Below are 12,546 nucleotides of genomic sequence, written 5' to 3' on the forward strand. Positions count from 1 at the left end.
TAAAAGAGCCCCCTTTCCTGATTTTGTTTTTGACAATCAGCCATGCAGAGAAACAGTCTGTGAAATTAGAATTTATATAGATAAAGTATAGCGAGGAATATCTGTAATATTTCCTGTTTCCAAGAACCCGGTCCATAACAACCAACAGTTTAAGAAAGTCATCTACAATTAGCCTTTGATGCAACCAAATGATTAAGAAGAAATTTTAAGCCAGAATTTCAATCACAGTCTACTCGTTGTAGAACTCTAGCTGCTTTCCATTTCAATAGAACACTACTGAAAATTCATTAGTTTCCTTTTTTTTTTTTTTTTTAAACAAAAAGAAGAAAATAAGCTAGGGTCCTTTAAAGTCATAGTATTTTACATTCTTAAAGAAGGGAATCCATTTCCTCTTAAAGAAAGGAAGACCATAATCCAAAGAAGATTATTTGGTAAGCACCATTGATGGCAGACGACCATCATAGCGTAGTCATAGGAACCTAGGTATGAGTTAGCTGGCTGAAGTGGGTGACCTTCTACCCAAATGCCTTATGGGTGAAAAACATGCAGAGCAAACAAAATACTTCACAGATTCCAGAACCACCAAGTAAGAAGGGAAGAGAATGAAGTGAAAGTTTTTAAATGCTCTATCTAATCTAAATCTGTATCTAAACTGTATAAAAAAGAAATTGCATGACACTACACCAGAGAAACAAATGAAGCAGAAAAAATATTCTCAAATATACAACCCACCAGAAGACTGCTAAGACATGAGCATATGAAATGCAACCCAGAGATGACTATAATGAAGGGAAAGGGTAGCTGTAAAATATTAATTTCTAAAGTCAACAGAAAACTAAGCCACCTGCATCCTGTATTTTCTAAAGCTATGCTAAGTTGACAGCCTCGACTGTGTCATCCTTTTTGACACTGAGAACAATAAAGAAAGAAAGAGAGAGAGAGGAAGGAAGGAAGAAGAAATATCTAAATACAGAAGCTTAATTTGTCAAGACTGGGAAAAATTAAATTATGTTCTTGTTAGTGAACTAGTCATTAGTAATCACAGTCATTTGGTTAATGACTAATTCAACTAAAATAGAGATTTGTCTATAGGATCAGGTACAAAAATATATTTTTCAGAAGGATCATTATGTCTTTGATGAGTTAAACGTTGTTTTTTTTTCCCCTAGTGTTGGGAACTGAACTTGGGGCCTTGCAAATGCCTAGCAAATGTCCCACTACTAAGCTACACCCCACCCCTGTGTGTCAGTTTTGTTTGGATGTGTCTTATTCAGGGCTGGGATGGGTCAGCTGGGAACCTAAAGTCATGCTTTGCTCACTTAAAAAAAAAAAAAAAAGGCCTGGAGGCAAAGGACTTGGGAATCTAAGTGGGAAAACTCCTCCTACCGAAGATAAACAGGTATATAACCCCATGAAAGAGTAGCTAAGACAACACTATCAATCCTGGGTGCTATAGATGTTTTACTTTGGAAAAAATTCGGAGCACCAAGGCTGGGATGGCTCCAGAGCATTTATGGCCGGTGGTCCTTGTGGCTCTATTCGTCACGCCCATCCAGTCTCTGAACTGTGTTTATCTGGATAACACCACCTTGGAAAGTGTGAAACTTCTGGGCAGCATTATCCGCTCTCCCCTAAAATGTCTAAAAGAAATCAAGGATTTTGAGTTCCCTAAAGAAATTCTTCCACACATCCAGCACGTGGAAAGGGACATGAAGGAGGCCTTCTATCTTATATCGATTCAGGCACTAAATATTTTCAGTCAGAATAGCTACATCTCCCCTACAACAAGGGAGCGGCTACAGCACATCAGAATGGGACTGTTTGAGCAAGTGCAGCAAGCGCTAGACTGCTTTATGGATGAGGAGAAAAAGAACAAGGAGGAGGATAATAAGACGGAACAACCCCGACCAAAGTACCCCCAGAGGGTCTACCTGGAATTGAGCAAGTATTTCATCAAAATCAACAAGTTCCTGGGGGATAAGAAATACAGTTTCTGTGCCTGGGAGATTGTCGGAGCAGAAGTGAGAAGATGTTTCATGATATTTTACAACTTCAAAAGACTACTCAAAATACAATCAGGTATGTTTGCAGATTTACGTTTCCCTCCATAGTTTCCTCCTTCATCTTAAGCATGCCTGTGCTGTGTGTGTGATGTGGCTGTGTCCTCAGTTAGACTGGTCCTCGGTGTAATGTTTCCTGTCTCTGGGGCTTGACCTTGGCACATTAGCCACATCCAATTCTTTAAGAAGAGGCAATGCCAGCCATGTTAATCAGCGCCTGTGTGACGCCAGGAATTTTCTTAGAAAGTACTGAAGACAGGTTGAAAAGAGTAAGGTTTCCTTTCCATCTTCTCTCTCTTCCACTTTCCTTTGACCATTTTCTATTGGCTTTCCTCTACATCTAAGAAAGTTATAAGACAGTAGTTAACAGATAGGGAGCAGAGAAGGTTTGAAAAGGTAATATTTCAACAAATCATCTCTCAGGCTGCCAAGGTTGTTTCTCCTATGAAAGTTCACCACATTAACTGTCTACACCCAATCTATAGACTCAAAACCTTTCTTTTTTTTTTTTTTTTAACCACCTCTTTTCTAGAGGAAAAAAAAATGTTGAGATTGTTTATCAGCTTGGTTTCTTTGAAATGATCCAGTTTAAAGAATGTTAAGTTGTTACTTTAAAAGTCAAGGTCCATAGTGAAATGTGGGTGATCCTACAGTTGATCTGTAAGCTCCTCCTTAATGCTTGGGAGCCTGTGATTCTAATGCAGCACATGTATCATGCCTAGAGAATATTGTTTGGTTTCTATACCAAAAGTATAGAAAAGGCAACTGATGTCACTCAATGGTAGGACGCACTTGTCTAGCATGCACAAGACACTTGGATCGAATCCTCAGAACTGCAGTGGGGGGTTAGAGGAAGGCATAGAAAATGCTGGAGAACGTAGTGACAGCCTCCCATAGTGGGTGGTTTTCTTTGTGTGTGCCCCTAAAGCAAACATCTAGGGTCGTATTATGGGAGAATTTTGCATTCATGTTCAATTTTCCCAGTTGGAAAGCTACTTGCTGCCAGTTCAGTGAATTAGCCATTCTAACAATACCTGGTACTTTAACGGCTTTTATCTTTTTTAAGTTATTTTGTATCAAGATTGTCTAGCTTATTTACTTAACTCTCCTATTTTTTACTCACCATCTGACTGAATGAATTTTCTCTTCCCCACCCCCATCATATTTCAGAGTCATCCACCTTCAGGCAAGAACTTAGATAGAAACTGACTGCTCAGACACACTCAGGAACCCTCTATGCTACGGCTATCACCAGCATGCGGCTAAACTCTTCAGACTCAAGACTTTCCAAGTGCAAGGGTCAAGACAGTATACTCAAAGAAAGTCCTATGGCAAAACGAAGGACAAATTTCAGTGGAAAAGTTAGAAGAAATGTTAAATTAAAAATAACAAAAAAAGTTGTAGATTATGGCATTTAGGTTACCAGTCAAAGAACCAGATAATAAAACTAGTTAATACTCTAATTTTGCTACTGTTATGAATCTTACTGTAAATCTCTAATATACAACATCAAAGGGGTTAAGACCCACAGGTTGAGAACCACTACTTTAAGGGCCTCATGCCAGGGATCAAAACCTTGCCAGCAGCTTATAATCTCCCAATTGTTCTTTAAATGAGGTAGTATGAATCCTTCCAGTAATATATTTAAAAATATTAAGAAACCCTGCATTGCACATAGGCTTTTTCTCTTTCTTTCCAGAAAGCAGGGCTCAGTGGAGAGCTGTGATGATTATTAATATAGCCAAAAGTCTCTTCTCTAAAAATAGTAAATAGCCGAGTTACAATCTACTTGGTAGAACAGCTCATCAATAATGTCGTTTTAGATTGGGATCATGGCAGTGTGTGTGGCGGGGAGGCAGGACATGCAATGCAAGCAGGAACAGACACAGTGTTTTCTCTGACGCCTTTGCCTGACCTCTATGACAGCTCTACAGAGACTTAGAGCTGCTGCCCTGCCCTGGCCCGGCCTGACAGGGAAGAGAACTGGCTAAGTGGGTGGGAATGGCGTTCAGTGGTAGAGGACAAGCACAGTTGTGTGAGGCCCCACCCTTCAAGAAAAGAAACGCACCGCTTTCCAGTCAGGACAGACTGTTGGACAGAGAGGACACTGAAGTCAGAACCACACTCTTTTTATGGAGTACAGGTTATCAAGAGACCAACCCCACCAAAAAGTAAGGACACAAACAACATAAAGAAATGTTAGTGGACAATAGAAAAAGTGTTTTTTCCTCACCTGTGGCTTAAAAAGTGCTCAATGAGGCAGCAATAACACATTTCCCTCCTTTAACACAGCAGAAATGGAAAACAGTGATAATGCTGAGGGTGGGTAGAGTGTAGATCTCTTATATATTGCTGGGGAGACAGTAAAATGGCAAGTGCTTACTATGGGCAATATTGCAATCTTCAATAGCCTAAAAAGTGTATCAATCCTGCTACGTCTCCAGAAACATATTCCAAGGAAATAACTGTATAAGATTGCAATTCACTGGAGCTTGGCATATAGAGTTTTTAACTTTTCACCTATGAATTTTCTATTTTTCCTACGATAAGTTTTTGGAGAAGTCTTTTGGTTCTAAAATTAAAGAAACAGAACACACTTATTTTCCTCTATAATGATTGTGTTTTCCCTCCTGGCAGGCTGGGCCAAGCCCTGACTTTGATGATGCCTCTGGTACTGCCTGAGCAAACAGAACCTAAGCATGTCTTCAGCTGGTCCTGTTCGTTACTCTGCTGCCAAATTTGATCTTGTGGGCCCTTACCTTTATAAAACGTTTGGACAGTGTGTTGAGCACTTTAGAAAAATTTCTGTTTTTCCTTTCAGGGACCCACCAGTAAGATCTAGAAATCGCGGGAAAAGTTCTCCATATTGTTTCTCTTGAGTTAACAGTCTCTCAGAGAACTTTTAAGTTAGTAAAGGGCAAACCAGACTTGCGCAGAGCCCAGAACTTAAAAGGCATGAAGGAGGGCCGGGGTGTACGTGGCTCAGAACAGCGCACTTGCTTAGTGTGCTGAGGCCCTATCCGGAGCAAGGGCGTTGGGCAGGTACATAGGTCACAGGCGGCCCCATAGAAGCCTCCTCCTCCCCAGAGTTGGAGTGGGGGAGGGCCGGAAAATCACATCTCCTAGAAGAAGGACTAAAGTAGGGAATCCACAGGAAAATTTGGCAATGGCGACCAAGGCTGGCCAGAGGCACCGGTCCCAAGAGGTGCACACAATCAAACCTGCTCTAGCTGACCCTCCGGAAACCGTTCCATTCTGGTTCCCGCCGGTTTGGGAGTTAACTTTGCTCTTGCCAAGATTTTCCTTTTTCTCTTTCTTTCTTTTTTTTTTTTAAATTATTATTTGTGTCTTTCACATCATGCATCTCGATCCCATTCATCTCCCCGTCCCTTCAAGATTTCTTAATCCACACTCGCAAACAGCACTACGTGGAAGCGCCCAATTTATTCCGGGGAAACCGGACCTCCTATAGTCTAACAGTCGCCCCCCTCTGGAGAACCCGGGCCTACCCCCAAACCACCTGTTCTCAGTGCTCCGGGCCGCATCTGCCACCAGTACTGTGTAGTTGTGGCCTGCTTTTTCTACATTGCTGGGAGAAATTTGGAACTTAAACTTGGAGCCTTAGATCAAGTCAAAAGTCCACGAACATTTCACAGCTAGTCACGACACCACTATTTCCAAGCAGTCCTCAGCCTTCCCAGGTTATCTCAGGCTCCACTCATCCCTGGTCAATGGCCTGCCCCTCAGCCCTTGAGAATCTGCCACCCCTGGACTTTCCGTCCAGATGAGGTGCCAGCCCGCGCCCGTCGCCCGGGTTGTGGGCCATCCACGCGCGCTTAGCTAGCCACTGGAAGTCCTTCGGACCCTCTCGCGGATCCCCTGGCTTTCGAGAACTTCGCTGCCACTCTTCTCGACCCGACACCCGTCTCGGATTCGCTGGGGATAAGATCTAAGAAATGCGCCCTGGGCCACAAGCAGCCTGGGAGGCGGGGTTAGGAACAACTTTCCCTCCGCCCTCTAACCGCAAAGCCCGGGTGGGGCGGCCTAGCCCTGTCCCGATCCCCCTCCTTCCCCGCCGGGGATCCCTGACCCGAGTTCGCGCCAAGGCCGGCGTGGAAGGCCCGCGAGAGGGGCTTTCCTCCCCGCCGCAGCCCCACCAGATGTTAGAGGCGTAACAATAGTAGAACCGCAGAGAAACAAAAGGCCATTCACCGGGTGGATGAGAATGGCTCGGTCGCCCTGTCTCCGCCGGGAAGACTTACAGAGGGGTCTGAAAGGGGGTTGGGAGGGATCCTGAGTGGTCTAGAGCCCCTGCCACGCTCCAGGAGGCGGGAGCCCTTCTTTACCACCAACCACCCAACCCTGGGGGTCCAGTGGCGGGGAGGAGAAACCAGAGGAAAGTTTTAGTTTTCACCTTCTCTGGTGCAGGAAAGGGAGGGGCTGCGATTCCAGATGTTTGACAGTTGTTGGCCCAAAAGTTGAGCAAGATTTATTTGTTCTTAAGACCCTCCCTTCATGAGGCATCAGTAGCCTGGGGACAACCCGAACGGTGAGCTGTAGCCCCACGCAGCCCCCACGCTGGGTTCCAGGAGCCCGGGCGCGTCCCCCTGCACAGATGCACTTTCGTAAAAGTTTCTCTTCCCGCCGCCTCAGGCCAACGCGCACCCTACCCGCATCTGCGATTCAGAGAGGGTTCGGGGCGAGATTTGCACCCTGAAAGGGGCTGGGGTGGGTGTTTCAAATCAAAGCCAAGGATCCCTGGGTGGGAACTGGACTCACGTTCCAGCCCGGGAAGTGCGTACCCGGAGGCATAGAGAAGCCAAGGAGCCCGCACCGGTCTAAACCAGACTCTAACCCCGGAAGCTCGCGGAGGAGGGATGAGGACCCGCGTCGGCGCGGTTGATCCGCTCCAGGTGTGCCCCGCACCTCGGCCCTCCTGGGCACAATCCGGAGCTGGAAGCTGCGGGACTGCGCCTCCTCCCCGCTCTTGGAAGGGTTACTTACCGTGGGGTTTTAAACTTCAGCCTAGGGCCCTGCTGTCGTCCTCCGCGCGGGCAGCTGCGGCTGGCGCGGTAGAAAAAGAGTGAGCTCCTCCAGCCGGAGCAGCGACGCTTGGCAGGTCCACGCGAGGGGCTTCCTGGCCAGCACGCGCGACTCCAGACGCAGCCGCCGCGGCTCTGATGCGGCCCCCACATGCACCGAGCGCGCCGCGCAGCCCGCCCGGGCGCCACTGCAATTCATCGGCTCAGAGCGGAGTCCCCTGGCGGCCTCCTCTGGAAAGGCAGCTTCTTGGGGGCAAGAGGAGTCTTGTTGCCTTTAGGATCCTCTAATCTCCACAAGGGCCTGAGACAATGTGCAGTCTAAGAAGTTTCTCTACTTTGATCCGCTGGCCAGAGTAGCTAGAAAAATGCCAGACTAGAAAGACTGCGGTCCCTGTTGAGCTTTGTGAACTTGACACAAATCTAGGAAGAGGGAATCTTAATTAAGGAAAGACCTCCATAGATAGCCTATTGGTAAGTCTGTCCGGCATTTTCTTGATTAATGATTGGCGTAGGAGGGCCTAGCCCACTGTGGATGGTGCCAATTTGGGGCAGGTAGTCCTAGGGTGTATAAGAGAGAAGGTTGAGCAAGCCATGAGAAGCAAGCCAGTGAGCAGTGTTCCTCCATGGCTTCTGCTTCAGTTCCTGTTTCCAGGTAACTGCCTTGAGTTCCTGTTCTGACTTCCCTTTATGATGTACTAAGATCAGAATGCATAAGCCACATAAACCTTTCCTCCCCAAGTTGTTTTTGGTCGTGCTGTTTTATTACAGCAGTAGAAACCCTAACTAAAGTCCACAAAAGTTTTTTTCCAAGGCACCCAGAAAGAGCCAAAGGACTTAACCTTCTTCACAATTTTCTGACTGTTGTAAAATGCCTTGGACTGCCTGACACACCATAGAAAGTAGCTTTAAATCATTGAAAAAAAATACTGAAAGTCATACCCACCTCTCAGGGTGGTTGTTAAGAGTAAACCAGTTATAAGAAGTATTCTTAGTTCATGGTAAGAGTCTTTGAACATGAGCTGACTCTCTGGGGAAAAAAGTGAATTTATCTACATGCCTTTATTCTCTTATAGAACACCTTAATACATACTGATTGGGTACGGTATTGCATTCCATAATTGCAACTACACATTTGAAAAAATAGAGATAAATTAGGTGTGTGTGGTGTGTGTACATATATACATGTATACATGTATATATGTGTATATATATATGTATACATATATATATGTTCTATACCTCATTGCTACTAGCCTTTCCATCACAAATGTCTCTCTATGCGTGATGCCTTTCTAGGCTCACGGAAATGTCTGGGAAGCTCCTACCTCAAGGCCTTAGTACTTGCTCTGCCCTCTGCCCTGATTTCCCAGTCACATCACAGCTGAGAGCGTGCCTTTTCCCTCTAGCTCTTTGCTCAGAAGCCTTCCCTTCCAACTGTATCCTTCCTCTACCCACATGGCCTGCTGCACTTTCCTCCATTCAGTGAATTGCCGTCAGACACACTAAACACTGCACTTTGTTCACTCCATATTAGTTTTCTATGGAGAAAATAAGTCGGAAACTTCAAGGCTAAAAACAACATGAGCAGGGGTGGAGAGATGGCTCAGTAGTTAAGAGTACTTGCTGCTAGGTAACAAGGAGGACCCTAAGAGGGATGCATGGATTGCCTTGGGAAGGGGAAACAGAGGAGATCTCCATGAGTAAACTAGGGATGGAGGGGAGGGGATGGGGGATGAGAACATGAGGTTACGGATTGGCCCAGCTACGGGAGGGACAGAGTGGGGAAAGCAATGAAAGAGATATCTTGATAGAGGGGGACATTATGGGGTAAGGGATGCTAGGGAAATTCCCAGGAATCCACAAGGGTGACCCCAGATTAGACTACTAGCAATAGTGGTGAGGGTGCCTGAACTGGCCTACCCTGGCAATCAGATTGGTGAATACCTTAACTGTCATCATAGAGCCTTCATCCAGTAACTGATGGAAGCAGATGCAGAGATCCACAACCAAGCACCAGGCCGAGTTCCAGGAGTCCACCCAAAGAGACAGAAGACGGATTCTATGAGCAGGGGGCGGGGGTCATGATGGGAAAATCTAAAGAGACAGACTGTAGGAACTCAAGAACTTTAGACTGACAGCTGTGGGACCTGCATGGGAACTGACTAGACCCTCCGCATACTGGAGACAGTTGTGTAGCTTGGTCTGTTTGAGGGGCCCCGACCATGTAATCAGGACCTATCCCTGGTGTGTGAACTGGCTTTTTGGGAGCCCATTACTGTGGTGGTAATCTAATTGTACTGAATTATTATTTTGATTGTATGTTAATAAATAAAGTTGTCCGGGGGTCAGAGCTATTAGAGCCATAGCAAGAGTGTGGCGGTGGTGGCACACGCCTTTAATCCCATAAGATCTCTGTGTGTTCAGGGATATAGTCAGCATTGGAGACATATGCCTTTAAGACCTAGGGGGCTGTACATTCAGACAGTGACGAGGCAGTCATGTGTTTGGGTTTACAACCAATGAGAAGGCAGAACAACATACTATAAAAAAACGAACCGACAGGAAGTAGGTCTCTTTTTCGAGAAGCTGGGACAGCAGGAGGAAGGGTGAGATTTTAGCTCTGAGCTCTGACCTCTCGGCTTTCTCTTTTACATTGTTTCTGTGTTTCTTATTTAATAAGACGGTTGGATACATCAATATCTGGCGCCAATGTGACAAGAATCCATTAAAAACTGCTTGGCTTGGTGGCAGGTCCGCTTTCCTGTAAGGGCGGCAGGCGGCCGGTGGCGGCAGCGGCGGCGGCACGCGGCAGCCGGCGGCGATCGGCTTCTTAGTCCGAGCAGTGGCTTCTTAGCCTGGGTCTAGTTCTGCTTGACCTCAGGCTGGACTATCGGTGAGCTGCTTGCTTAAATCCTGCTTGCTTAAAGCCGGTGCTACAAACAACTCAGACCTGCCCTGCCGAACAGGGCCCTGCCTGTAAAGCCAACGCACGTGGTCGGAGCTTAAGGAAGCCAGACCCAAGCCTTGACTCGGCACAAGAGGGAACACGTGGCTGCATTTAAACTTTAGCCAGCTACGCTTTCTTGCTCTCTCTCTCTCTCTCTCTCTCTCTCTCTCTCTCTCTCTCTTTCTCTTTGGATTTACACCTGGGACACTAGGTGGCTGCTTTGAAAATCCCCTAGGATTTCTACTGTTCTACGCAGATTTGGTAAGTCATAACATATCAGATATTTTAAAGGAAACTATCTAAAAGAGAAATTTTTCCACATTAAAAAACAAATGGGTTTTATGTGTACATTGGAAGAAAATTGGTTTTTGTTCGAAATTTTAGGCAGTCTGGCAATGGAACAACTATATAATATTAGTATTGGTGGAATTATGCACCTTATCACTATAATAATCCACATTTTAATATTTAAAAAGATAGTCAATTTAAGTGCCAGGATAACAGCTTTAGAAGAACTTGTTAAACCTGTAAAAATTCAGACAGAAGAAATTAACAGTGAAGTTGTTTCAAGTCGGGATCATAAGGTTGCAGAAAGAAAGCCTGTTTTCACACAGTCACCCTTAATTTATCCTGTAACCGTACAGCAGATGCCTGATCAAATGGCTACACAAAATAATTGGGCTCCAATTGAAATGTTGGATTTAAAAAGGTTTAAGGAGGCAATAGTATCTTATGGCATGCATTCCCCATATGTAAAGCAAATGTTAAACTCTTGGTCAACATATAATAGGATAGTACCACAGGACTGGCGGGACCTTGCACAAGGTGTTCTGGAACCCAGCCAGAGACTTCAATTTCTGACTTGGTTTAAGGAGGAGGCTAAAAACATAGAAAAACAATGGAGGGATAAAGGAATACAAGTTTGCCAGGATCAGCTTATGGGCGAAGGCCAATATGCTTCAGCACAAACACAATGTTTATATGATGTCCAAACCCTAATTTTATGTCGAACGGCAGCCTTGAATGCATGGGACAAAGTTGAGGAACCAGGAAAAAAATCTGAGTCATTTACAAAGGTGAAGCAAGGCCCAAAAGAGTCTTTTACAGATTTTTTACAAAGACTGGCTTCAGCAGTAAAGAGAATGGTCTCGGATTCAGAAGCTGGTAAGGCAATAATTGAATCTTTGGCCTTTGAGAATTCGAATGCAGCATGCAAAAGAATAATCAGGCCATTAAGGGCAAGATCTGCACCTATGGAAGATTGGATTAGAGAAACAATTAATGTTGAAGCTGATGATCATGATGATACATGGGTAGGAGAAGTAATTTCAAAAGGTTTGAGGAGTGTTAGATGTTTTGGATGTGGAAAGCAAGGACATTTGAAAAGGGACTGTAGACAGGTCATTCCCAGAAACAATGTTTCTTCAAGGAACAATGGCAACAGAATGCCCCTTCCTTCTGGAGTATGCAGAAGGTGTGGTAAGGGAAAACACTGGACCAATGAATGTAGATCAACAAAGGACAGACAGGGTAATCCTTTGCCTCAGTCTTCGGGAAACTCCCAGAGGGGCCTCGTGCAGGCCCCCAGTGCAAATCCAGTTCAAACCTTTCCTGCAGCCATAGAGGAAATGCCTGCTCTGGAGAGCGATTAAATAACCAAATGCCTATTGGAATAAATCATGCTGGTCAGGATGATGAAACAGAGAGAATAGAAAATTCAGGAGAAAACATAAAGAAAATTTTTGGCAAACTTCTATTAATGAACAAAGACCAAAATTAACAATAAAAATAAATGGTGTTTTGTTGTCTGGTCTGGTAGACACAGGTGCGGACGTTACCATAATTGCACCAGAATTTTGGCATCCAACTTGGCCTCTTCAGGAGGTAAACGTTCAACTGTTAGGAATTGGGACATTATCTCAGGTGAAACAGAGTGCAAGATGGCTTGAATGTATAGGTCCAGAAGGACAGAGAGGAAAATTAAAACCATATGTGGCTAACATAACTATGAACCTGTGGGGTCGAGACTTGTTGCAACAATGGAATACTCAGATTAACATCCCTCCAATCTCAGAAACAAATCATAAACTAGCACATGTTACTGAGAGAAATATTAGAAGATATTGTTCTAATGAGTGGTCACCAGCCATCCATATTATACAAGAACAGGGCACAATAACTGATGATCTTCCAAAGACACCAACAGCTCTACCTTTAAAATGGTTAACAGACAAGCCTGTATGGGTCCAGCAATGGCCTTTAACAACAGAGAAACTCCAGGCTTTAGAAAAGCTGGTAGAAGAACAGTTAAATGCTCAGCATATTGAAGAATCAACCAGCCTTTGGAATTCTCCTGTATTTGTTATTAAAAAGAAATCTGGTAAATGGAGAATGGTAACAGACCTTAGAGCAATTAACAAAGTAATTCAGCCAATGGGCTCTCTACAATCTGGGATGCCTTTGCCTACTCTGTTACCAAAAGGATGGCCTCTCATAG

At 44.8% G+C, this 12,546-nt stretch overlaps 2 protein-coding genes across 2 annotated transcripts in view; one reads left to right on the forward strand and one right to left on the reverse strand.

The window, feature by feature from the left end:
• Mob3b (MOB kinase activator 3B) overlaps positions 1-7,302 on the reverse strand; it is a 184,703-nt gene extending 177,401 nt beyond the window's left edge. Inside the window, exon 1 of the mRNA XM_028878497.2 lies at positions 7,065-7,302. The gene's annotated coding sequence lies outside the window, so the exon portion shown is untranslated. The remainder of the gene's footprint in view (positions 1-7,064) is intronic.
• Ifnk (interferon kappa) lies at positions 1,237-3,512 on the forward strand. The gene is made up of 2 exons (XM_037202495.1): positions 1,237-2,079; positions 3,231-3,512. The coding sequence occupies exons 1-2, from the start codon at positions 1,497-1,499 to the stop codon at positions 3,260-3,262; spliced, it is 615 nt and encodes a 204-aa protein (XP_037058390.1). The 5' UTR covers positions 1,237-1,496; the 3' UTR covers positions 3,263-3,512.
• Positions 7,303-12,546: the final 5,244 nt, after the last annotated feature.

The sequence above is a fragment of the Peromyscus leucopus genome, chromosome 2 (genome assembly GCF_004664715.2).
Source record: "Peromyscus leucopus breed LL Stock chromosome 2, UCI_PerLeu_2.1, whole genome shotgun sequence".
In the NCBI taxonomy this organism is placed as follows: Eukaryota; Metazoa; Chordata; class Mammalia; order Rodentia; family Cricetidae; genus Peromyscus; species Peromyscus leucopus.

Bases quoted from the DNA above. Each gene is read 5' to 3' on its own strand.
- Ifnk (XM_037202495.1), top strand. From the start codon at position 1,497: ATGGCTCCAGAGCATTTATGGCCGGTGGTCCTTGTGGCTCTATTCGTC. The intron at 2,080-3,230 runs GTATGTTTGCAG...ATCATATTTCAG, and splicing joins ACTACTCAAAATACAATCAG to AGTCATCCACCTTCAGGCAA.